This window comes from Bombina bombina, chromosome 2 (assembly GCF_027579735.1).
Source record: "Bombina bombina isolate aBomBom1 chromosome 2, aBomBom1.pri, whole genome shotgun sequence".
NCBI classification, from domain to species: domain Eukaryota; kingdom Metazoa; phylum Chordata; class Amphibia; order Anura; family Bombinatoridae; genus Bombina; species Bombina bombina.
Genome location: NC_069500.1, coordinates 414,952,669 through 414,978,624, shown reverse-complemented (window position 1 = coordinate 414,978,624; position 25,956 = coordinate 414,952,669). Strand labels below are relative to the sequence as shown.

The 25,956-nt window shown below is 37.2% G+C and overlaps 2 protein-coding genes across 2 annotated transcripts in view; one reads left to right on the top strand and one right to left on the bottom strand.

Moving 5' to 3' along the window:
* LOC128648947 (protein HIRA) overlaps positions 1 to 10,687 on the bottom strand; it is an 89,080-nt gene extending 78,393 nt beyond the window's left edge. The window contains exons 1-10 of the mRNA XM_053701934.1: positions 10,514 to 10,687; positions 9,890 to 9,952; positions 9,361 to 9,471; positions 9,091 to 9,181; positions 8,386 to 8,480; positions 8,188 to 8,283; positions 7,627 to 7,787; positions 5,430 to 5,597; positions 876 to 989; positions 294 to 364 (exon numbers count right to left, since the gene is read on the bottom strand). Of these exons, the coding sequence (XP_053557909.1) occupies positions 294 to 364; positions 876 to 989; positions 5,430 to 5,597; positions 7,627 to 7,787; positions 8,188 to 8,283; positions 8,386 to 8,480; positions 9,091 to 9,181; positions 9,361 to 9,471; positions 9,890 to 9,952; positions 10,514 to 10,550 (1,007 nt within the window). The 5' untranslated portion in view covers positions 10,551 to 10,687. The remainder of the gene's footprint in view (positions 1 to 293; positions 365 to 875; positions 990 to 5,429; positions 5,598 to 7,626; positions 7,788 to 8,187; positions 8,284 to 8,385; positions 8,481 to 9,090; positions 9,182 to 9,360; positions 9,472 to 9,889; positions 9,953 to 10,513) is intronic.
* A 696-nt stretch (positions 10,688 to 11,383) lies between these two features.
* Positions 11,384 to 25,956, top strand: part of MRPL40 (mitochondrial ribosomal protein L40) — a 30,849-nt gene continuing 16,276 nt past the window's right edge. Inside the window, exons 1-3 of the mRNA XM_053700519.1 lie at positions 11,384 to 11,540; positions 17,707 to 17,781; positions 18,075 to 18,230. Coding sequence (XP_053556494.1) covers positions 11,482 to 11,540; positions 17,707 to 17,781; positions 18,075 to 18,230 — 290 coding nt within the window. The 5' untranslated portion in view covers positions 11,384 to 11,481. The remainder of the gene's footprint in view (positions 11,541 to 17,706; positions 17,782 to 18,074; positions 18,231 to 25,956) is intronic.

Sequence of the window (25,956 nt, the reverse complement as noted above, 5' to 3'; positions counted from 1 at the left end):
TGTATGTTCCAACATGCTAAGCTTTGTGAAAGGAATGCTAACTTGTTTATGGGAAGGTCCGCAATCTTTCTTATGCCGTTAAAACCTTGTGCCTAGTATATTCATATATTTATATATTCTCTCTCCATTCTAGGTGTGCAGCCAGTATATAGCCATTTTTAAAAAATGCATACAAATTAAGTAAAGTTATCTACTTTCAGCATATACTTTAGTCACATGCCATAAGTAACAGAAAAGTATGATTTGAATAAACAGGGGCAGAAATATATCAAAAGAAGCAATAAGTCTCATACCATGAGATGTCCATGATTGATTTGTCAAAGAGCTCATGGATAACGACCAGCGGCCTCTTAAGACAGGTAAGCTGGGAACAAATATTGACAAATGCTTAGAAAAACACTATACATAGGGATAGGATATCAATATTGTAACAATATGCAAAAATAACACGCAAAATAATTCCACCATGAAAAAGCAGCACACACAATCACTTTGCAAAAAAAAAAAAGAAGATTATCAAATATTTTGAGGTGCAGATAAATTAACACTATTTTTTTCCAGATAAGAATAATCAGACAATGATGAGACATTTAATTTGAATTTCACAATCTGTCACTTAAACATTAGAGGAAAAACATTTCTCATGCAATTCAAAATGGTAAAAATATTTACTACGTGAAATTTTTTTTTTTAAACTAAAGTAATTTAGCATCTATACTAAAACAAGCTGGGAGTATATGCTTGTGCATAATTTATATTGTGACATACAGGGTAGGGACAAACCTCCCCAAAAACAAAACACACAAAAAAAAAAAAAAACAGAAAGAAAAAAAAAATTGCCTTTCATGCCCCTTTGAATAAAATGGCTGCCTTACCCATACAGACAGCGAGCGATCCTTGCTACCTACAGCACAGCAACAGTAGGGGCAGCTCGGCTTGCTTGAACTTCCATTCTTCTGCTTCTTTTTAAAAAGTTTTGGATTAAATTTCTAAACCAAGGGGGGAAAAAAGAAAGCAACATTTTATTTTATTCTAAATTTATAAATTACTTTAAAGGGACATGAAATAATTCAGATAGAAAATACAGTTTTAAAAAAAACCTTTCTAATTTGCTTCTATTATCTAATTTGCTTCATTCTCTTGGTATCCTTTGTTCAAGAAACAGCAATACAAGTGGGTGAGTCAATAACATGAGGCATATATGTAAAGCCACCAATCAGCAGCTCCTGAGCCTACCTTGGTATGCTTTTCAACAAAGATTAGATAGTAGACATAAATTGAAAAGTTGTTTACAATGTCATGCTCTCTCTGAATCATAAAAGAAAAAAATGTTTCATGTCTCTTTAAGGACTCTAAATTAAATTACGAACAATAACAATTTAACCAATGTTGAGAATCACTGTTTTATTTGTGGGGATAAACCTGCTTCTTCCTGGTTGCGCTGAAAGGTAAAGTGGTAATCTTTTGACACCATTAACGTGTTTTAAAGTAACAGAGCATATTCGCTTTGAACAGAATACTCCTGTTACACTTCTGAAAAAAAATTGTAATTCTGCCTCTGGCACTTCCACTGCCCTTAAAAATGAGTGTTTCTGTGGATTACATTTGTATTACTTCCTAATGGCTGTGAGCGAGTCTAAAGTCAGGCTGGAGTGGATATCGGAGTAATGCATCGGAGCACCATTCAGAGGACACTGGAAATAATCAGAGAATCATGAGAAACAAACTATTGTCTATGACAGTGATTTGCAACCTTTTTTTTGCCGTGACACACTTTTTTACATTAAAAAATCCTGTGGCACACTACCATCAGGAGGCAAGACCTCCGAAAACGTTACACGAATAAAGTAACTTTGCTGTGAAAGACCTGAGAGTGCACTTCTTTTTGGGTTACTATTTGATTACAAAGTTGCACCCGGTTTTCCATTTGGTGTTTTGGAGATATATATATACACAAATACACACACACACACACTGTACTGTGCTGCCATGCCATGCCTCCTACAAACTATACATGACATATTGACATTCATTCACAAACAATCATAATGTTTGTCTGTGAATGAATGTCAATGTCATGGTTGTAAATGATGCCTGATGAGCCTGTCACATACCTCCCAATATATCAAAATTTGAAAGAGGGACACCCCCGCACTGTTGTCAGTCTGCCGCGGCACACCTGAGGATCTCTCACGGCACACTAGTGTGCCATGGTACACTGGTTGAAAAACACTGGTCTATGGTAAGTACTGTATGCACTTTTACTTTAAAAAAACCTTACGTTTCACCAAGCCTTTGTAAGCTATGGGCTTTATTTCCTTTCGGGGGTGCAAGGCCCAGGATTGACACATAACAATAGAACACCACTAAAATGTCTGCAAGGAACTTTCTAGAAAGTTAAATGCTTTTGCAAGATAGTCGTCTACTAGCAAGTTTGCATCATCATAAGAGTTATCTAAAGATAAATAACGATGTCATAAACACTTATCCTGCATTCTATTTTAGTGAGGTACACAAAAAAAATTAGATTGAGAATAAAATAAATACAACAAAACTCATGGTCTTTTTTTTTCCCTTTCTTCAAATTCCTTTATGGTAGACGTTGTGCAGTTCTATAAAGATATTCTTTCTACTCTCTATTTACTATAACATTTCCTGAATAAAGGTATTTTTTAAATGATTTAACTCAATTTACAATCCAATCTCAGACTATCACTTTGTAAAGAAAGTTAAAGGACCAGTAAATACAGTAGATTTGCATAATCAACAAATGAATGCTAAAAACACAATGCAATAGCACTTAGTCTGAACTTCTGAGTAGATTTTTTTCTGAGAAATGTCAAAGTTATCTCTATTTCTACTTCTCCTGTATCATGTGACAGCCATTAGCCAATCACAAATTCATATATTCTGTGTGAAGTCTTGCACGTGCTCAGTAGGAGCTGGTGACTCAAAAAGTTTAAATATAAAAAGGACTGCACATTTTGTTAATGGAAGTAAATTGGAAAGTTGTTTAAAATTGCAACTCTATCTGAATCATGAAAGTTAAATTTTGACTAGACTGTCCCTTTAAGAGTTTTTTTAACCAAAGTGTTAAACACAGGTATTCATAGTCACTTTGTATAAAAAGTGAACAGGGGACGCTATACTACACACAATACTTTAAATAAATGAAAAATCCCTGTATCTGATCCAAAAGAATAGTCAAAGTCACTAGATTAGTACTAATCAGAATGTGCAGGTGGTGAGTTAAGCTTTGTGCTTGTATGAGGGGTTGCTGCAGGGGAAAGAGGGCTAAGTGAATCTGCTTCCTAAAGGTTTTGGGCATCTGCTGATGAAGAGGTTCTGTTGACTGTCTGGGAAATTCTTGGAGTGCCACAGACTCATAGCCAACAGCTTGTAGTCCACCACGCATTGGAATCATACACGTGTAACATTGCAGTGTACTGTTTGTGGAAAGTGGCTGCCGGATTTTTCCTGATTGCCTGTGGCTGGATATTGGAGACTCTCATGTCCAATGAGCAATTCCCCTGGAGGTTGTTGCAAGAGCATCAGCCAGTTGGTGGCTGCTACATCCAGCCTGCCTATTTGCACTAGGCATCAATATAGTGCCATCTTACTTGTGAGTGACCAATTTAGGATTTTTTTTTTTTATCTGTTTCACAAATCATACAGTCTACACAATGAGGCACCATTTTGTTTTTACCTTGTAAAAGTATGAGACACTTGTATTACAGGTACAAATGCACAATTCCAAAATCCAAATAATAAATATTTAAAAAAAAATAAAAATAAATAATTACTATTCTTCCGCGCCTGTAAGTCACAATCTTCTCGGCTTGTACATGTTTTTTTTTCTTTTTTCTAAAAGTACCTTTAGGATGCATCTATAAGCTGTACTATGACATGTAAATATTATCTAAATGACATAAGATATTGTTGTTTACGCTTGGTTTCATCCCCTCACCAAACTGTACAATTTTAAAGATGCAAATATTCCAAAATACTAACCTTTTCCAGTCCCAAGCAAATTGGAGAAAATGGTTTTCTACCAGTATTTTTTTTACAGTTTTTTTTTTTTTTACCCTTTTCTGGATTGTGTGCATATAAAAAAAATCCTCCAGGCTCAAAGTGTGGCTATAATTTAATACAAGCTACATTGAATACTTTCAGTTTGGTTATGAGAGCAATGATCAGAAGGTGTCCCATGTGACTATACTCTTTACATTAGATTGCTTGGATACACAGAGTGAGAAGAGAACAAGCCAATGCTGAGGATGGAACAGAGGAAGTACTGTGACATGTGAAGGGAAGTGGCCCTTATAAACAGGTGGCATTTGTCTAGAAGTTTATAAAAAGGACGCTAAAGTCAAAATTAAACCTTCATGATTCAGATAGAGCATGCATTATTAAAAAGAAAACTTCCCAATTTACTTTCATTATTAAATTGTATTCAGTCTATATGCACACTTTCTGAGGCGCCAGCTGCTACCAAGCAGGTGCAAGAGTTCATAATGTATACCTTTATGAATCTAATTGGCTGATGCATGTCACATGATTCAGTGGGCTGGGAAATATAAGCAATTTTTTAAATGTTTTAGGGGGAAAAAAAAGAAGAAAAAAAAAATTCTACTGAAAATTTGAAATTCAAAATTGTGATTGTGCATTATTGTGGATTATCCAATTCTACTTTAAGTAGCTGGTCCCCACATTGTTGTCGTTAGCATTGCGCTATGTTCATATAGACCTGTCTTAAAGTGAAGGTCCATTTTGATGAATTAGTGCCCGGTTTTTAATAAACCTATTAAAAACAAGGGCACTTTAATTCATCAAAATTGACATTTCACTGTTTTCTTAAAAACTTACCTTTTAATTCTGAATGCCGCTCCAGCGATTTCCCCCGGCCGTCAAAAGCCTCTGCAGACCTCAGAAATGACGAATCAGGCTTTCTCCAATCACAGCTTCCCCCGGGGGGAATCTTGGCCTGATACAACGCTGTGATTGGAGGAAGCAGGATTCGTCATTTTGGACCCGCGAAGACGTCTTGCGGCGGGCGGAGGAAGTGCTGGAGCAGCTGCCAGGATTAAAAGGTAGGTTTTTGAAGAAAACAGTGAAATGTCAATTTTGATGAATTAAAGTGCCCTTGTTTTTAATAGGTTTATTAAAAACTGGGCAAAAAATCATCAAAATTGACCTTCACTTTAAACTTCATTATAATAGTGAGGTATCTTTGGCACTTTTGCAAAGTGCTTATCAAGAATTAACTAGTATGTATAAAATGCTTGATTACATAAACTATGCTGAGATTGTAAACATTGCAACTAAGTATATAATAAAATAAAAAAATACTACTACATTATTTTATGAAGTATAACGTTTTTTGTTTCTGTTCTGCAGAAGAAATGTATTTCTGTTACATTTTGTCTTACCACTACAGTGACTGCTTTCCTGTGTCCCACAAAGTCCATATTGGTTTTCCAGCCATCCCGTTCAATGATTTGTGCAGTGGGGCCTGAGTTGTTCATAGCATGAGCCGATACAAGGTAATGCCCATCTGGTGACCAGCTGAGACGTAACACATGTGTAGTGCCTCCACACTACATACAGAGAACATGATAGGATTATTAATGTTCCAGATTTCTCTGATATGTTTATCCATAGCATAACTAAACATTGTATACACATTTATTACTCTGAACCTTTTTTACATAGTCACACTCTCCTTCCTTAAAGGGATGTTAAACGGTCTGTTTCATTGATGTATTAAAAAAAAGCACTAAGCATTTGCTTATACTTAATATAAATCATTGCAATATGCGTTATTCTTCTATTTAAAAAATGGATTACCTTTTATTTCTTTTTTTACACTACATTTGTGCTTCCTGTCACAGCCCTACATGGAAGAGGAGGATGCCTTTGCAGGAAGTTTTATCTTAGCCCGATGTAATAATGCCTCTAGGCTAGTGAATGGATTAGATAACAGTGAGTCAGATTTGCTCATGCCCAGAACTGACAGAATAAAAACTTAGGTTTTAAAAACCATTTGCTTTTAAAACACTGGGGGGGCAGGGGCTACACTGAGAATTTCTAAGTGCTAATTTTGCAACAAAAACAAGTAAGTTATTTGCTGTTTTTTTACACAATATTTTTCTTTTTATATTTACTTTGATTTAACATATTTGTTTTTACCAAATGTGCACTGTTTAATATCCCTTTAAATGGCATACAGTAAAATCCTTTAAAAATACAGTGTGTTTATTAGAATATTACAAAAATAGCAACTTTTCTCTTCCGTACATTTGTATATTGTGAAACTTTCAATAAAATTGTTAAGAAAAAAAAACAATAATAATATTAGAAAAATAAAATTAAAAAAACTTGATCCAAGTGGAAAAAAAAAAAAAAGAATGACATATAAACAAAGATTTGCATCAAATACAAGTCTCTTAACCTTTTAAAGCCGTTATGCCGTTCTATTCTGTCATAATTACACTGGGCTTTAAAGCCGTTATGACGGAATAGAAAGTCATAGCTAACGGCTGTCCTGAAGCCTTCTGTGCTTTCAGGATTTGATCACGGTCTGGAGGGCGTTCCTAGGGTTGTAGGGACGCCCCCCAGACGTGATCCAATTATTGAAATCTCGCAATCGTGTGCACGATCACGTGGCTTCAATTTGTCTACATCGGAACAGTTGTTCCGATGTAGGCACTTTAGCCCTGACACGAAAGGGTTAAGAGTGCTTTATTTGTTATTTAGTAGAATATAACAATTGCTCAAAAAAAAAAAATACTAAATTGTGTTTAACTACTTCTTAACCATCACATTCATTAATAATTCTTTGCCAGTTACAGTAAAAATCTACTATGTTGCAGTACTCACATTAAGTTTCATTATTCTAGTTTGCAACAATGCTTTCATGAAAAATAAATAGTGGAAGTGATCATACAAAACAATATTTTTAATTAAGAAAAACTACAGGAATGCACCTAGCATTGCGGAACTGGTTAGTAAAATGCATACGTGAATGACAATAGAACTATTAGACATAAATCCACTTTCTGAAGCTCAGTTTAGATTTTTTTATCAGATGGAAAAAAAAAATATTGGATCTTGGTCAGTTAGCTATCCAGGAAGATACCCATGAATAATAGATGTTGAGCGAGATTAGGGAACATTATGAGTGAGACGTTGGGTCCAGGAGGGGAATGATTAGTGCATTGTGATTTTTTTCACTTTTTCTTTTCTTCTTTTCATGCATAAATTTAGGAGATGACAAGTAAAAGTCAGAGTCCTATTGTATTGCATGTAATTAGCTGTGATGAAGGCAAAACACACTATACATGCTTCAATATATATAGCCATAGACTGTATGCAATTAAAAAAATGCAGGAGTATATCAATTTTAAGGAGATGGTCTACTTGCCGCTTTCAGAGGCAGCTACAATATACTTTAGCTTATCTTGCTGTAGTGATGTAACTAATGCTAATGTTTATATCTGTATTTGCCTCCCACAAGAAGCAAGACACTGTATCTGACAGCCTTAAGCGTAACACTACTCATCGCTTATATCTTACATTAAGTATTGGTGTGCACATTATTTTATTAAGAAGAAGATAGACAGGTACCTCATCAAAAGGCTTGGTGATACTGGTTTCTAACTGCCAATCCATGGTTCTCCAGACCTTAAGACTGCGGTCATCAGCCTGAGAGGCAATGTACTTTCCCACAGGGTCCCAAGTTAGTCCTTTAACCAAGCCAGAGTGGCCCTTCAATGTAGCAATGATCTCTGTGTAACGACAAAAACATTATACACCAGTGTAATATTTAACCTAAGCACTTTACTTATGTTTCTAAAATACATTTTAAATTTGCTGCATAATGTTGATTTATAGCAGAACCAAATATTAATTAAGGACATTCAGACGAGGAACAAATTCCAATTAAACTGAAAACTTTTCTTGCCCTTTAAAACTGGTATGTTGTATCCTACACACAAATTTAAAATGCAACTAAACACTTGATAGACTTGTACATCATGATGCTAAAATGTCTACAAAGCCTACACATGTTCTACCACTTAAAGCTAGAACCAAATATTTGATGAAAGGGCGACTTATTTTCAAGATCAGCTCATAGATGTACATTATCCAATATAAATAGAGACTAGGTACACTCTCTCTTCTTACCTGGAAACTTAAGTGCATTCCATATCACAACTGTGTTATCCACACTGCAGGATGCCAACCAAGCATCATGAGGTGACCACGCCACATCCATTACATCTGAAGACATAGGATAAACAGACAACTGAGAATGTATCTACAAAATCTGTGCAAACTTAGGTATCTCAACTGCTCTTTTCTTTTAATCATAAAATCCCTCACCTCCAGAATGACTCCTTAGGATGCAAACACAGCGCCACTGCTCCACGTTAGCTAACTTACTGCTGGAGCCAAAAACAGTGCTTGGCCCAATGTATCTTTAAAATGAAGGAAAAATAGATTCATAAGGACTTCAGAGTTTTATGCAGCTATTATCCTTACCCATTTGCCAAACATTCCTGCTTACTGTAATACCCAGGATCTAAATCAAAAAATCCATCCGTTATTTTTCTTGTGAAGGGGCCAAGGGACGTTTCTGCCACAAATAACTTTATGTTTACATTTTTCATAATTTGTGTTAGGGATATCAATCTGAATTTCTAGTTGTAACCTTATTTGACACTATGCCTTCTGAAGGTATACTTCTGCTTAGACTGTGGTCATACTTGCACACCTGGCTAACCCTCTTAAATGTTTCATGCCATATAAATTAAAATAATACATTTTGTTCTAACAGTTACTGCAAAATCGTTAGATATGTAGATCACACCTAAATTCAATCTCATATCAGAAGTGTTTCATAACTCAGTTATATATGTACAATCTAATTTCCATGTGTTGTGGGTACGTTAATATGTCTGTACAATGATATGTAGCTCACAGAAAAAAAAAATATCAGGTTACACGCACATGCTATAAAATTATACTTTAGTCTCTTCCAGAGATGTTATTTAAATCCATGTACAATGTGCAGACTACTTATCTCACCCCGATCGTTTCCACACCATGATGAGTTTGTCATCCCCTCCTGATGCCAAATAAGCTCCATTGTTGGACCATCTCACGCAGTTCACACAGGCTGAAACAGAATGCATCTCAAAATTATTCTCATTCCAGTGTGCCAGCACTGATAGTACTGTTTCTTTCTCTATTTATTTATATTCTTCCTCCCAAGGGAAGTATGACGCCATCTTAGGTTCCCTCCTCCTCAAAGAGGTGTAAATCCCCAGGGCATCTACTTGTCCTGTTGTCTGGTACCTAAGTGGTTATCCATCTGACACAGCATCTTGGGAACATTTTCATTCTTCTCCTCTTCTTCTTTAACTATAGGTGGCATATTCCAAATAACAACTTTTCCAGAATCTTCTCCTAGGAGCAGAGAAATGCAAAGTTCCCATAATTAATACTACCATTTGCTTTGGGCTTAAATAATAATAATAATAATAATAATAATAATAATAATAATAATGCCATATACTGTTTATTTGTTCTTAAACTGAAAAATTACAATAAAGGAAAGCCAAGGGCTAAAAGAACAATAAATGCTGTTTTCTTTTAATGACATTATTCAAGTGGTAAGACACAAAAAAAAATTGTTTTTCTTTTTTTTTTTAAGCCTTGTAAATAAACAGTACAAACAAACCATAGAATTTTATTTCTGTATAAATTTGGAATTTGGTAGTCATAAACAACAACCATCTGATGCAACTAAAAAAGGATGAATATTGACAAAATTATTATTAAACAGATCTTGTAAACATTATTTGTTCTCTATATGAAGACACACCTTGGCCTCCTGTCGCAAACTTTGTTCCATCAGGATGGATGTCCACAGAAAAGATTGGCTTTCCTGGAATTAAAAATGGGAAACAAAAGCAGTAGAATCAGAAAACATGACAAACCAGATAAAATAGACTACAAACCTGCAGATGAGAGAATTATAAAATACATAAAATGCATTTTACAGTACAGATATAAAATGAGGGACTATGTGTACACATGAAAACACAAAACTAAATTAGCAAACAAATTTGTCTAAAATATACTAAACAAACAAAAAATAAAATTGAGGTAATATGAAGATATATTGAGTTCCAGTAGATTGAGAATATTTATTATGCTCATGAGTTATGACACAGACAGCCACTGCGGGTGCAGCATAAGAGCTCAATATATGACACCACATATTGATCTAATATCGCCATCATTTGGGCCATCCATACGGCGCAAGCAATGGCACTTTTGCTTCTCTCCATGTCAATCAAGTGACCCAGCTGCAGAAGAACATCTGTATTGGGGACCAATAATATTTTTAGAGATAGCCATGTATTGTCCACCACCAAACCCCCGGGTGACTGATTACATGACCTGTGGCCCCTAGGGGTCCCTCTATTGCAAGCATCTTTCTCACCATTATGGTTAACCCAGGTGGGTTTCAGGAGCTTCATTGTCCCGCTGTGCCCAGGGGAAGGTGTCAGCTCCAGCCGCCCATGGAGCCCCGGGGCCTTCCCCCTCAGTGTGCCGGCTTCTCCCCGCCTCGGAGCCGCCTTTCAGCGCCGCTCCATCCCGCTCCGGCACCCGTAGCACAACCGGAAAACTATGGGGTACACGGCTAAAACTGCACGGCCGGAAACAGGTACTCTAGGCGCGCTCTGCATACACAGTTCAAGCCTGATCATAGAACAATGGTCTGAAAGAATAAGGCAGTAAAACACCCATAAGCCCAGTCATTCTGATAGGTCACTGAAATGGCCACAGAAAGTAATATGTATGTGCAGGATATTACTGGCCTAATTACACTAAGGACTGAGAGAACTCTAAAAGGGATAAATCTTCCCAAATCACAGTATGTGCATCAGGTTACAGTAAGTGCCATGCAAAGAGCTGCCCAGAGGGTGCAAATCCTTCCAATCTCTATGAAACCATAGGGCTGATTACCACGTGTAGAAACTCTCCAAACTTGGTAAATTCGTTCCTTTACCTTAGATTTGTTTCTTATTATATGCAGTACACACACATGACTTCCTTTTCCCACGCAACACAAATCATGTTTATTGAAGTAGACCTGTTAGCCCAGTGATGATAGAAAAAAAGAGTATTGCGGTAATTATTGATACATTTTTATTGATCACAATACTCTTATTTACATGTTTTTTTCGGTTAAAATCTGCACACAACAAATAAACGTTTCCAGTCTAATGAAACAACCACTATATGTACAGTATATGCACGTCATTACTTGTCCAGATAGATTAGATCATTTGAAAAAGGAACTTTTTGTTTGTGGGATTGGTTTCCGCACGAGTCGCTGGTGTGGTTGCACAGGTACATCAGCAGTGTGAAGTGTGAACTGAGGTTACAGGACCACAGAGTGCGGGCATGTATCCTTCTGCGTGTGGCACTGTATTGCAGCTGTGCAGACAAGGGAGCAGGAGTTGGTGAGTGGTCTATTTGGCAAGTGGTGAGAAATGAGTGAAACATTTTGCTATTTAGTGTGTTACTGTTTCAACTCTCTCAAATCAATGGTCCCACGAGTTGTAAATATCGTATTGGGCTATCAGTGAAGGCATTTCCCTTACCAAATCCAAGCGGACGTTATAGTTTAATCTAGTCGTGACATGTTGATGTTGTATGGCAGGTTACAAATGATTAAAGGGACATGAAACACAAACATTTTCTTTCATGATTCAAACAGAGCATGTGATTTTTTAACAACTTTTCAATGAACTTCTATCATCTAATTTGCGTCATTCTCATGGTATTCTTAGTTTAAAAGTATACATAGGTAGGCTCAGGACTGGGAGCTAGCTGATGATCGTTGGCTGCACATAAATGCCTCTTGTCATTGGTCCACTAGATGTGTTCAGCTAGTTCCCAGTAGTGTGTTGCTGCTCCTTCAGCAATGGATAGCAAGAGAATGAAGCAAATTTGATAATAGAAGTAAATTGGAAAGTTGTTTACAATCCCATGCACTTTCTGAACCATGAAAGAAAAATGTTGGGTTCCATGTCCCTTTAAGGGTTATCACTTTGGATTCAGCAGATGAAAGCAGACACTTTGCATAATGTAATTGTCATTGTTAAACAAGGAGGTGCAAAATATGCACACATTAAAGAGATAGTGTACTGTGATTTGTTTCTAACCTTTAAAGTGTTCCCAATTATTTTACCTGTGTATTAAAGGGATATGAAACCCCCAAAAATATTTTGTGATTCAGACAGAGCATACCATTTAAAAAAAAAAAGTTTCCAATTATACTTCTATTATCAAATTTGCTTAATTCACATGATATTCTGATACCAGTAGGTAGGCATTTGGAGCACTTTATGGCAGGAAATAGTGCTGCCATCTAGTGCACTTGCAAATGGATTGCAAAACTGCTGCCATATAGTGATCCAGAAATGGGCTGACTGCTTAGCATACATCCCAAAGGAAAATTCAATTCATTATCCCAAAGGATAATTCATTATTTTTCCACTTCTCTTTGTAAGGGGCCTGATAATTGGAAACACACACACACACACACACACACACTTGAGGCTTTTTTAGCATTCTATTACAATTGTATGTGTCTCTCCACATACAGAGCTCTGTATAGCTAGATTAACAGTTCCCCAGCAAACATTTGCCATTCTAATATTAATTGAGGGACCCTGCTGTACTGGCAATATTAGATTATCTCAACAGAAGAACAGATAACTTTATATCATTGTGACCTATGTTTTGGTCTCACTGTGTATAGAGAGATACAATAAAGAGGATTTTGTGTAAATATAAAGATATACTTTAATGAGGTCTGCACTCCCTGGAAGCACAGCCTATTTGATTAGGTTGTGTTTTCAATTAGCAGAAACAGCTATTTCATATATACAAATATATCCAGACAACCAATTTCCCATATATTTTACACTCTGCAGCTGGTATAACAAGTAATTGCAATCACATTAAGGGGAAACCAAGTTTACAGTATACTGTCCCTTTTAACTTAGGCAGATAAATTATATTTAAGAGTTAAAAATAAAGCTGATTCAGTAATTCCCATACTTGCTTTTTGTTTACAGAGCCTGCAGTTTTATGAGACTTTCCAATTTACTTCCATTATCAAATTTTGGAAAAGTATACACCTAGCGCATGAATGACATGACATGACACCTAGCTGTCAAATGGTAATAATGTGGTAGTGATAGTGTAGCCAAGCGCCTACCTAACAGCGGCTGGGTCTGATAGAGTAACCAAGTACATGACTAAGAGCCTAATGCTGGCTTGAAACGTATTATCAATGGGACCCAAGACAAAAGAATAAAGGTCTTATAAAGAAATTGGTGGCTGGAGTTCTTTGAAATTTATGGACTTTGGTGAGACTTGGCAAGTCTGTTGCTCCGTGCCCCACTGAAAGAAAATCTGGTGTGCTGTTTCCACTACTTTGATTCTAGAGTAACCAAGTGAACAACTTAGTAGTAAAACGTAAGTGTATTTATTCCAGATAAAAATAGTCTCATGTATTCTTATGAGTCACAATATATACAATTGGTTTAACAAAACTATATAAGCTGATATACAGTATTTTTTATAGATAAAAAGTGTATCATACATTTCTTGTGATACCCATATGCAGTGGGTTTAACAAAACTATACACAGTTGATAAGCGGTTAAATAAAAACATAAATACATGGATCCATGCACTTAACAAAGATACATAAGTGTAGAATATACAATATAAATATGAGCTCTCTTAATTGCTTTAAAAATGTTTCTAATCAGAGGTGAAAAACTCTCCAATAGGATGATATAAAGACAGGTTAATATCAAACTTAATAGGGAAAATAGATCTCCTATGTATGTCTTGCAACTATGTGTTTAATGTCTTGCACCTATGTGCTTGATTGCGGCTTTCACAGAGACCTTGTCGCCAAGTGGATGAAGTGGCCGTGATAATTATCACAATGCTGAATCAAAGTGGTAAAATCCGGAACAATGAAAAATAAAAATAAATATATGTAGCAAAGTCCAGTGAAACAATGTGGAAAAAAGAATCCAATGTGAAAAAATGTAACGGTGTCCAAAATTGGATGCAAACTCCAATGTGATCCAAAACAGACTACGTGGAAAGTTGACCAATAGGTCAGTGATAAAAAGAAATTTTAGTTTTAAAAAGGGATGTCAGTTGCTAGTCGGCTCCCAATAGGTGTATCAAATTTAAAGTGAAGTAGTGTGCTCCACTGAAGGATGATTAGATATCAAAAACTCCCTGAATGAATATATATCTTGATCCTTCTGTAAAAGAAAGAAACAAACAATGGTGTGGAACGTTTTAAATAAAAAATATTGGAAATGTGCTTACCAGTGGTCGATGTGTTTCGGCTTCTCAAAGGCCTTTATCAAGACTTTTTTTATTTATCTTTTTTTTTTTTTTTTTTTATCTGGAATAAATACACTTAAGTTGTTCACTTGGTTTCTCTATCAGACCCAGCCGCCGTTAGGTAGGCGCTTTGGCTACACTATCACTACCACATTATCACATTTTGTACAGTCTTTTTATATGATTAAACTAGTCTGTGATTGACTAATAACTGTCACATGATACAGGAGGCCCGGCAAATGGGGGTGAGAAAAAAAAATGTACTGCTTATTTAAAATTTAGAGTGCTATTGCAGTGTCTTTTTATTATGCTGCTCTAGGACCTGCAGTACTTCTACCATTTACAGCGGTAAAACACTCAATAATTATATTGTATTTAATGGTCCTTTAAAGGGACAGTTAAGTCATACTTTAAACTTTCATGATTCAGATAGAGCATGCAACTTAAAACAACTTTCCAATTTTACTTTTATCAAATTTGCTTCTTTTGGTATCTTTTATTGAAGAATAAAACTAGGTAGGCTCATAAGAGCTCAAGAGTGTGCACCTGTCTTTAGTACTTTATAGCAGCAGTTTTGCAACATTATTTGTAGCTTTGTTATACAATGTTACAAAACACAATATAAAAAAGTAAGGCTTTTTTTTTTTCTTGCAGGGTACCCTCCAATCTACCTAATCCCTCCCCCTCTAACTATTGGCCAGCATCTTATAAAAATATTATTATAAAAAAAAAAAAAGGGTTATATAGGTACTGGCAGACAGCTGCACAGCTGCCAGTACCTATATAACCCTTTTTCTTTATATATATATATATATATATTATTTTTTTTTTTTTTTTTTTTTGTGTAGGGTAGTGTACATCCCACCACCCTCTTCATATGATAGCCGGTTAGGGACCCCCTTTTTTCTGTAGCGTAGCGCCTCTTTCCTCCCTCTCCCTTTATTTTTTATTTTCTGCAGTGTAGGGCCCTCCCACCTCCCAGATTCCCTCCCGCCGGCACCAGCAGATGATTGTTACACAAAGTGACACAGACAGTGTCACTGTGTGTAACGTTCTGGCATCTGTCCTCACATGGAACAGGAGCACAGACCCTACTGTGGTTCCATATGAGGACAGATGCCTAGAGCTCAGGAAATAAAAAATAAAGAGAGAGGGAGGAAAGAGGCGCTACACTACAGAAAAAAGGGGGTCCCTAACCGGCGATCATATGAAGAGGGTGGTGGGATGAACACTACACTACACAAAAAATAAAATAATAATAAAAAATATATATATATAAAGAAAAAGAGTTATATAGGTACTGGCATATACTTCATGCAGAAAGCTCCTTTATTTGTTTCAACCGATCGCCGTTCTTAGCTGCTACAGCAGCCCACGGCTAAAAAAATATTTTGCTAAGAGGTGACATTTTCACCTCTTAGCCAATAGCCGTGCGGTAAATCAGGCTCCCAAGGGCACCAAGCCGGATTAACCGCACGGGCTGGCTAAGAGGTGAAAAACGTCACCTTTTAGCAAAAAATCTTTTTAGCCGTGGGCTGCTGTAGGAGCTAAGAACGCTGATCGGTTGAAACAAAGGAGCTTTCTACATGAAGTATCTTATGCTTCATGAATGAAAGTCCCCTTTATTTGAATCAATAGTCAATCCTAGTGTTTGTAGAACGCTAGGATTTACTTTCACTTTAACAGCCATTCTGCTGGAGCTTTCTGAAGCTCAGACGTGTGTATGTATATGTGTATTATATATAAGCTAGCCCTCCGTTTACGCCGGGGTTAGGTTCCAGAAGGAATGGTTGTAAATAGAAACCGTTGTAAATTGAAACCCAGTTTATAATGTAAGTCAATGGGAAGTGAGGGAGTTAGGTTCCAGGCCCCTCTTAAAATTGTCATAAGTAACACCTAATACATTACTATTAAAGCTCTGAAATGAAGACTTTAAATGCTAAACAGCATTATAAACCTAATAAAATAATCACACAACACAGACTTTACTTTAGTGCTCTCCATTGTTAGGATCTTAGATAATATCGGGTCTGCAGCTATTCTATGCATTCCAGTATGGACGGATTTATAGGCAGGAAGATCTTGTTCCTTTGAAAGCTGCTCGATAGCTCAGGTCTGGTTACACTGATTAATTTCAGCTTGCTTGTGTTGCATATCTTTGCTGCAACACAAGCGGACAGCTCCACCTACTGGCTATTTTAATCAATGCACTGCTTCTCAATGCTTTTCAATAGCAGTCACATAATTTAAAAAAAAAAAAGGTTATTCTGAAATGGTGCAAATTGAACTATTGTAAAACGAGGGCCACCTGTGTGTGTGTATATATATATATATATATATATTATCACTATTGTGCGGTAGGATAGCCAAAGTACTGCACAGCGTATATATACGTCTGTTTGGGTGAAGGGGTTAAAAGACTCAGAGAGCACTGCGACTTCCTCAAAATTAGCAGCTTGCAGTATAGCCTATGGGAATGCTGCCACCTTCATCTTGATTGGTGGCTACACATATATGCATCTTGTCATTGGCTCATCAGATGTGTTCCCAGTAGTGCATTGCAGTGAAGTTGTCTTTAAACAGACAGTAAACACCAAGTACATGTTATAAACATAGTTTTTAGGTTATTTTCCTTCTCCGTCTAGTCTTGGGTGCCGCCATGTTGAGATCTAGCTTTCACTGTATTACAATGCTGACCAGTTTGCACATGTGAAACAACTCTACTTCAGATACATGCAATGTAACATTGGTTCCAAAATGTCAGCACCCATAATTAGAGGTACATGAGTGAAATGTATTCGTCTTTTAACTAACTATCTTTTGATCCATTTTTATAGAGGTTAAACACAGTTGCAAGCAATAGTGCAATAATAAGATGCTCTAACAGAGATCATTTTCTATTTCAACTTTTATGTACCATTAAAGGGCCAAAATAGTCCAAAATTTACATGCTCTAATTTTAAACCCCCGCAAATGGAAACCACCACTGATCCAATCAGCAGTGATAGTTCCACATCTGAGTTGTGTGACTAAGGCTGCTGATTAGATCAGTGGCGTTGGATGTACTTCTACTGTGTGTTTAACCCCTTTGCGGGTCAATAGTCTTAAAATGAAATGCCCTTATGAATTACAGCATGTCATTTTTCAACTTTTGTGGCCCTTTAGATCTTATCATGTGTGAAGTTTGCCATTGTGATAATGAGATATTTGATTCTAAGACCATGCATGTGCTTGTTTTTTCCAGCCCACCATGGATATGGAGGCGAGAGAGTCACTGGCAAACATCTATGTTGGGCCTGCGTGGGGCTCTACCAATGAGGTGAGATATTTTTACCCTCTTCCTGGTTACACACCGGCAGTTAGATTGGTAGCATTCTAGATAAGTATATTTTCCATTTGTTTTTATCCATTTTTTTATGTTCTAAAAGTGACACAAACACGTCCAGTTTGGTTTTATATAAATAAGACCACAAAGCATTTTTTTTTCTGATAAAATTCAAAGTTGTTGACATGTCTCTATCTCAATGCTTTGTTTAGCACACGTGACTTTGTGCATTCTTCTGGGTATTTTGTATTGTACATGGATGAACTATTTTTTTCTTACCTTTTCAGAGCAGAGCCTAGAAAAAAGAAGAAGGTGGATCCAAAAAGGGAGCAAGCAGTGAGGGAGCGTCTGAAGAAGAAGCTGAAGAAATTGGAAAGAATTCCCCCTCAACTCATCCCTATTGAGGATTTTGTGAGCCCAGCCAAGTTTCTTGATGAAAACAGGTATAAGAAAAATTGCCGTTTACTACAGAATATAACCTAATATATTCTAGAAATGTGTCTGAATAAAGAAGAACAAATATATGTAGTTGCCCTAAATAAAAAGAAACCATGAGAAGGTTCCTTTCTTTATTTTACTTTTTTTCTTTTTTACTTTCCAAAGCTGCCTTGTTTTGTAACCATCGCACATTTGTAAGTTCTGTAAGCATCTATGGTAAATGAGTGTGCTTCACTGTATTTTTCATTTCTATTCATTAAAATGCAATAGAAGTCTTACACAGGAGAGAGCTTCCCATAGTTTTGCTGACTGACCAATCTCACAAATTTAGTTCTGTATGGAAATATATTAACCCCTTGGCTGCCATACTAGGAATAAATATTACAATACTGTGTATTGCTACTTTTTGGCAGTGAAGCATGAATGTTGGTAATACAGACACTAACAAGAACATTATGAAAACACATATTCTGTAAAATGTATTTCACTGCTGGGCAACATAATTTGCCTTTTGCTTCCTATGTGTTTCTAGGCGCTACTTTGAGAGCAAGGGTAGATAATAGTTACTGTCATAAGGTGTTGAGAGTCCACGAGCCATTACTTTTGGGATTCAACTCCTGGCCACTAGGAAGAGGCAAAGATTCCCAAAGCTCTAAGAGCATTTACTTCCTCCCACTTCTCTGGCATTCTTGTCTTTTCTTTGCCTCCACAGGAGGAAGTTGAAAAATTGAGGTGCTCCAGATTCTTTGTTGAGAGAGGTCGTTAGACCGATTTGAGGCCCATTTTCACCTCAGAAAGCTGCTACTGAGAGACAGAGGGGAGATTGCGGTGATAGTGACACAATTACTCCCAGTGAAGGAGTTGGTCACAAGCCTGCCGCAGGTGTCACGGGGACCGGTCCCCTTAGTCTCCTCCTGTTGGGTCATTGATATACTCCGCACATAGATCCACTGCTGTGACGTACACAGAACTGGATGGGCTCTCTAGCGGAAGCAGTCTTTTCTGCAGCCAGTATGCATGGTAGAGTGGGTGCATCTGAGGTAAGTGAGGATATTTCTTGCACTCACATACGATTGTAACAGACTAATTCCACTTTTATTACTTAGACTTTTCATTCTTAGTTTAGTAATTCTGAAAACTTTATTATGAAGTGATAGCTGCTAGTTACTAATCGGCTAATTCACCTGGGAGTTACATCTCAATGCAACCTTATATCATTTGTTATATACACAGTAAAAGGGATGTAACTGTTTGAGAGTCTCTTTGTGTGTATTATGTTTCTTGTGCACTGACTTAGCATGGCTGTTCACGTTATTAAAGGGACATTAAACGCTTTGAGATGGTAATTTTAAATGTTAAATTGTGTGTTTGTGTGTGTGTGTGTGTGTGTATATATATATATATATATATTATAAAATCTGCAATATGCTTTCATTATTGATTTTGCCCCCTTTTCCTGTAATTCCATTCTGTGTTTTATAGACACTAAAACTTTACACTTATTTTGTCAATATTTAAACAGCTAATGAAACTTTAAAGATATATATCTACATGGTTTTTCTCAGACTAATATTTTCTTTGAATACATCATTTTATCTAGCATTTATTAACGGCTAGATTTAGAGTTTGGCGGCCAAAGGTGTGCGTTAGCTACGCATGCTTTTTTTTCTCCCGCACCTTTTAAATACCGCTGGTATTTAGAGTTCACAGAATGGCTGGGTTTTCAGTGCGTTAGGCTCCAAAAAGGGAGCGTAGAGCATAATTTAACGCCACTGCAACTCTAGATACCAGCGGTGCTTACGGACGCGGCCAGCTTCAAAAACATGCTTGTGCACGATATCGAAAGCAGGAGGTATTCTCTCTAATAACACCCACAGTGTGCTTGGTCGGTAAACAGTTGAAAGTTCAACATAAGCAACAACTTATTGCTGCCGGACTCACCCGCTCCTCGATGCTGAGCTCCACCGAGTGGAGTCTGCTGCCTCCCCTCACTCACTGCCGTAGTCGTCCGGTCCTGGGGTGTGGGAACTTAAAGCCTGCCCTCTTATTCTCCGGGTAAGTGGAAGCCAACTAGGTGCAATTCACAATTTTTACTTTTCCGGTCCTGGCATGAGGCTACAGTACCCAAACAAACCCTCCTCAGACTTATCTTCTAGTAACTAACCCCACCATTCCAGTCTTTAATCTATTGCCCAAGGTTCACAAATCCTTGGACAATGTGACTGGCAGACCAATTGTCAGCGGTATAGGTTCGCTCCTTGAACATACCTCGGAGTGGTTAGATAAAATTCTACAACCGATGGTATTAGAACTTTGGAGCTATCTAAGGGACACTATGCATGTCCTAAAATTGCTGGAAGACCTAGAGTGGAAGGAGGAATATATTTGGCTCACGGTAGACGTGAAATCATTATACTCATCTATACCACACAACAAAGGGTTACAAGCAGTAAGGTACTATTTAAATAAGTACTTTGGTGAGGATCCAGATTACTGCGAGTATGTGACACAAGTGACTGAGTTCTTGCTTTCACATAACTATTTCGAGTTTGAGGGGGTGTTCTACCTCCAGATTTGTGGGACTGCAATGGGGGCCAAGTTTGCCCCCTCCTACGCCAACCTTTTCATGGGTTGGTGGGAGCAGGACCACATATTTGGAGGTGGGAACCCCCTCTGCTCGAATATAGTCTTTTACAGGAGGTTCATTGATGACCTCCTGTTTATTTGGAGGGACACTGACAGCGAACTGTTGGATTTTGTGGAGTTTCTGAACATCAATGATTTGGGACTGAGTTTCACCTCAGAATCCAATCGGACAACCACTAACTACCTGGATGTCACTCTTTCAGATGTTGCAGGGGAGAGGGTGTGCACTACGGTGTACAGAAAGCCAATTTCAGGCAACACCCTGTTACATGCCAACAGTTGCCACCCTAAAGCCGTGTTTAGAGGCATTATCAAGGGTCAATTCATTCGTTTAAAATGAAACTGTTCAGAACCGGCACTCTTTGAGAAGGAAGCCACTCAACTTTCTCAGAGACTCCTATGCAGAGGGTATAAGAAAGATCTGATAGCCTCAGCATTTGAAGAGGTAAAAACTCTAGACAGGAAAAATCTTTTGAAACCTAAAGGTAAAAATAAATGTAACAACAAGGGAGCCACCAAGGATGATCTTTTCTTTGTTACCGATCATTCGGAACAATACCCGCAGGTTTGTGAAATTATTAAAAAACACTTTGACATGCTGAAGGCGGATGAGGATTTAGCCAATCTATCCGTGAAATCATGCCATTTCACATACCGGCGCAGTAAAACCATAGGGAATATGGTGGCCCCCACCAGAATTTCCACTAACAAGGATCTAGAGTGTGGCTTGTGAAAAGGTGGAGTTAGGGAGCACTTTTTGCTCCACGGTAACAGGACAGGTATTTACGAAAAACATGTGTCTCAATTGTAGGTCCACCTATACTATCTACCTGGCCACTTGCACTTCATGTGCAAAACAATACGTAGGCCTCACGACCAGAGAGGTCAGGTCAAGAATTAGAGAGCATCTCTCTAATATCAGGACAGGCACAGCCACTACCCCCTTGATCCAACATTTTACCAATTTACATGGTAAAAGTTCTGACACTTTTCGCTGGACTTGCATTGAAAAAATTACTAAATCACCAAGAGGGGGGGACAGGGACAAAATCTTGTCCAAACGTGAGATCTTTTGGATATTTAAATTGCAAACTAGACACCCCTCAGGCCTTAATTCCATGTATGATTTAATCAACCATTGGGAGTAAATTGGACCTGTAAACCCCCCCCCCTTACATTTTCTCATTTACAATTATAAAAATATAAATAAATTAAGCACATAAATTTTGACCACCACAGAGGGACTCTGTATTCTAGTATTCCTATTTCAAATTAACTCTTTACTCGAAAATTTAATTAATTTTTTCCTGTTTGAAACTGCAGTTAATTTTGCATTGTCATTAAGTTGTTTGAAAGTATAGCCACGTTCTGCTCTGTAATATAAGTAAGGGATAAGAACGAGAAATAATTGGTTCTCTGCTGCACATTCTTGTTTTTATCTCTGCCAAATAGATGTACACACAGTGTTTCCATATTTTATCTTCAGGGACACATTCAACTCATGAGTATGTGGGATCTCTTCTAGCTATTGATGCTTATTATTATTTTTACACATACCTACATGTTCAACTTTCGGTTTCCCTGCACTCTCCCAGCTTGTTGTTAGTACATTTTGATAATTTTCATAGAGCTGATTGTACATTTTAGACATTTACACAATCAAATATTTAAGATTTTTTTCTATTACGTTTACTTAGAGATATATGCACTCATAGGTAGTATATATTTTTTTATTAGATTTGTCTTAGTCACAGGGCACTATTATTGTCATTATATCCTGAAGTAAGGAACAGGTTAATTTTCAAATGTGTAATTAACCATTATCCAATAGGAGTCAGTGTTCATTTCTTTTAAAGGGCAGGATTACACCTGCACAGACAAGCAGCTTTGATAACGGCAACAGCCGAAACATGTCAGCAGCTGTAGGAGCTGACTCCTTTTAGATAATGGCACCCTGTCGTTTTTCTGTTTTATCCTGAAGTTAAATAAAGATTACTTTTATTTTACCATATTGGATTGGTGCTCCGCTACCCTTTCTTGTTTTTTTGTGCACGATATCCCCATAGAAAACAATGGGGCAGTTTGAGCTGAAAAAAAACCTAACACCTGCAAAAAAGCAGCGTTCAGCTCCTAACGCAGCCCCATTGTTTTCCTACGTCTGCACCTAACGCTCTACAATGTACCCCGAGTCTAAACACCCCTAACCTTACACTTATTAACCCCTATTCTGCCGCTCCATAAACCGCCGCTACCTACATTATCCCTATGTACCCCTAATCTGCTGCCCCTAACACCGCTGACCCCTATATTATATTTATTAACCCCTAATCTGCCCCCCACAACGTCGCCTCCACCTGCCTACACTTATTAACCCCTAATCCGCCTCACTCCCGCCTCAATAACCCTATAATAAATAGTATTAACCCCTAATCTGCCCTCCCTAACATCGCCGACACCTAACTTCAATTATTAACCCCTAATCTGCCGACCGAATCTCGCCGCTACTGTAATAAATGGATTAACCCCTAAAGCTAAGTCTAACACTAACACCCCCCTAAGTTAAATATAATTTTTATCTAACGAAATAAATTAACTCTTATTAAATAAATTATTCCTATTTAAAGCTAAATACTTACCTGTAAAATAAACCCTAATATAGCTACAATATAAATTATAATTATATTGTAGCTATTTTAGGATTAATATTTATTTTACAGCCAACTTTGTATTTATTTTAACCAGGTACAATAGCTATTAAATAGTTAAGAACTATTTAATAGCTAAAATAGTTAAAATAATTACAAAATTACCTGTAAAATAAATCCTAACCTAAGTTACAATTAAACCTAACACTACACTATCAATAAATTAATTAAATACAATACCTACAAATAAATACAATGAAATAAACTAATTAAAGTACAAAAAATAAAAAAGAACTAAGTTACAAAAAATAAAAAAATATTTACAAACATTAGAAAAATATTACAACAATTTTAAACTAATTACACCTACTCTAAGCCCCCTAATAAAATAACAAAGCCCCCCAAAATAAAAAAATGCCCTACCCTATTCTAAATTAAAAAAGTTCAAAGCTCTTTTACCTTACCAGCCCTGAAAAGGGCCCTTTGCGGGGCATGCCCCAAAGAATTCAGCTCTTTTGCCTGTAAAAAAAACACGTACAATACCCCCCCCCAACATTACAACCCACCACCCACATACCCCTAATCTAACCCAAACCCCCCTTAAATAAACCTAACACTAAGCCCCTGAAGATCTCCCTACCTTGTCTTCACCTCACCGGGTCCCAATCTGTCCAGAAGAGGGTCCGAAGTCTTGATCCAAGCCCAAGCGGGGGGCTGAAGAGTGACGTCCATCCTCGGGCTGAAGTCTGGATCCAAGCCGCGGCTGAAGAAATCCATTATCGGGCTGAAGTCGGAAGTCCATCATCGGGATGAAGTCTTCTATCAAGCCGCATCTTCAATCTTCTTTCTTCCGGAGCGGAGCCATCTTCTTCCCAGCCGACGCGGATCCAACCTCTTCAAGCGACGCCTACTAGCCGAATGACGGTTCCTTTAAATGACGTCATCCAAGATGGCGTCCCTCGAATTCAGGTAGGAAAATTCTGATTGGTTGATGGAATCAGCCAATCAGAATCAAGTTCAATCCGATTGGCTGATCCAATCAGCCAATCAGATTGAGCTTGCATTCTATTGGCTGTTCCGATCAGCCAATAGAATGCGAGCTCAATCTGATTGGATCAGCCAATCGGATTGAACTTGATTCTGATTGGCTGATTCCATCAGCCAATCAGAATTTTCCTACCTTAATTCCGATTGGCTGATAGAATCCTATCAGCCAATCAGAATTCGAGGGACGCCATCTTGGATGATGTCCCTTAAAGGAACCGTCATTCGTCGGGAAGTCGTCGGAAGAAGAAGATGGGTCCGCGGTGGAGGTCTTCAAGATGGAGCCGGTCGTCATCGGATGAAGATAGAAGATGCCGCTTGGATCAAGATGGTTGCCAGTCCGGATTGCCTCTTCTTCCCGGATAGGATGAAGACTTTGGAGCCTCTTCTGGACCTCTTCATCCGCCGGATTATGGATCGCCAGCCCCCGCTTGGGCTTGGATGAAGATTTCGGAGCCTGGAACGATCGGTGATACCTGGAATGGTGAAGACAAGGTAGGAAGATCTTCAGGGGCTTAGTGTTAGGTTTATTTAAGGGGGGTTTGGGTTAGATTAGGGGTATGTGGGTGGTGGGTTGTAATGTGGGGGGGGGTATTGTATGTTTTTTTTTTTACAGGCAAAAGAGCTGAATTCTTTGGGGCATGCCCCGCAAAGGGCCCTTTTAAGGGCTGGTAAGGTAAAAGAGCTTTGAACTTTTGTAATTTAGAATAGGGTAGGGCATTTTTTTATTTTGGGGGTCTTTGTTATTTTATTAGGGGGCAAAAGAGCTGAATTCTTTGGGGCATGCCCCGCAAAGGGCTCTTTTAAGGGCTGGTAAGGTAAAAGAGCTTTGAACTTTTGTAATTTAGAATAGGGTAGGGCATTTTTTTATTTTGGGGGTCTTTGTTATTTTATAAGGGGGCTTAGAGTAGGTGTAATTAGTTTAAAATTGTAATTTTTTTCTAATGTTTGTAAATATTTTTTTTATTTTTTGTAACTTAGTTCTTTTTTATTTTTTGTACTTTAGTTAGTTTATTTAATTGTATTTATTTGTAGGAATTTTATTTAATTTATTTATTGATAGTGTAGTGTTAGGTTTAATTGTAGATAATTGTAGGTAGTTTATTTAATTTATTTATTGATAGTGTAGTGTTTAATTGTAACTTAGGTTAGGATTTATTTTACAGGTAATTTTGTAATTATTTTAACTAGGTAGCTATTAAATAGTTCTTAACTATTTAATAGCTATTGTACCTGGTTAAAATAATTACAAAGTTACCTGTAAAATAAATATAAATCCTAAAATAGCTACAATATAATTATAATTTATATTGTAGCTATATTAGGGTTTATTTTACAGGTAAGTATTTAGCTTTAAATAGGAATAATTTATTTAATAATAGTTAATTTATTTCGT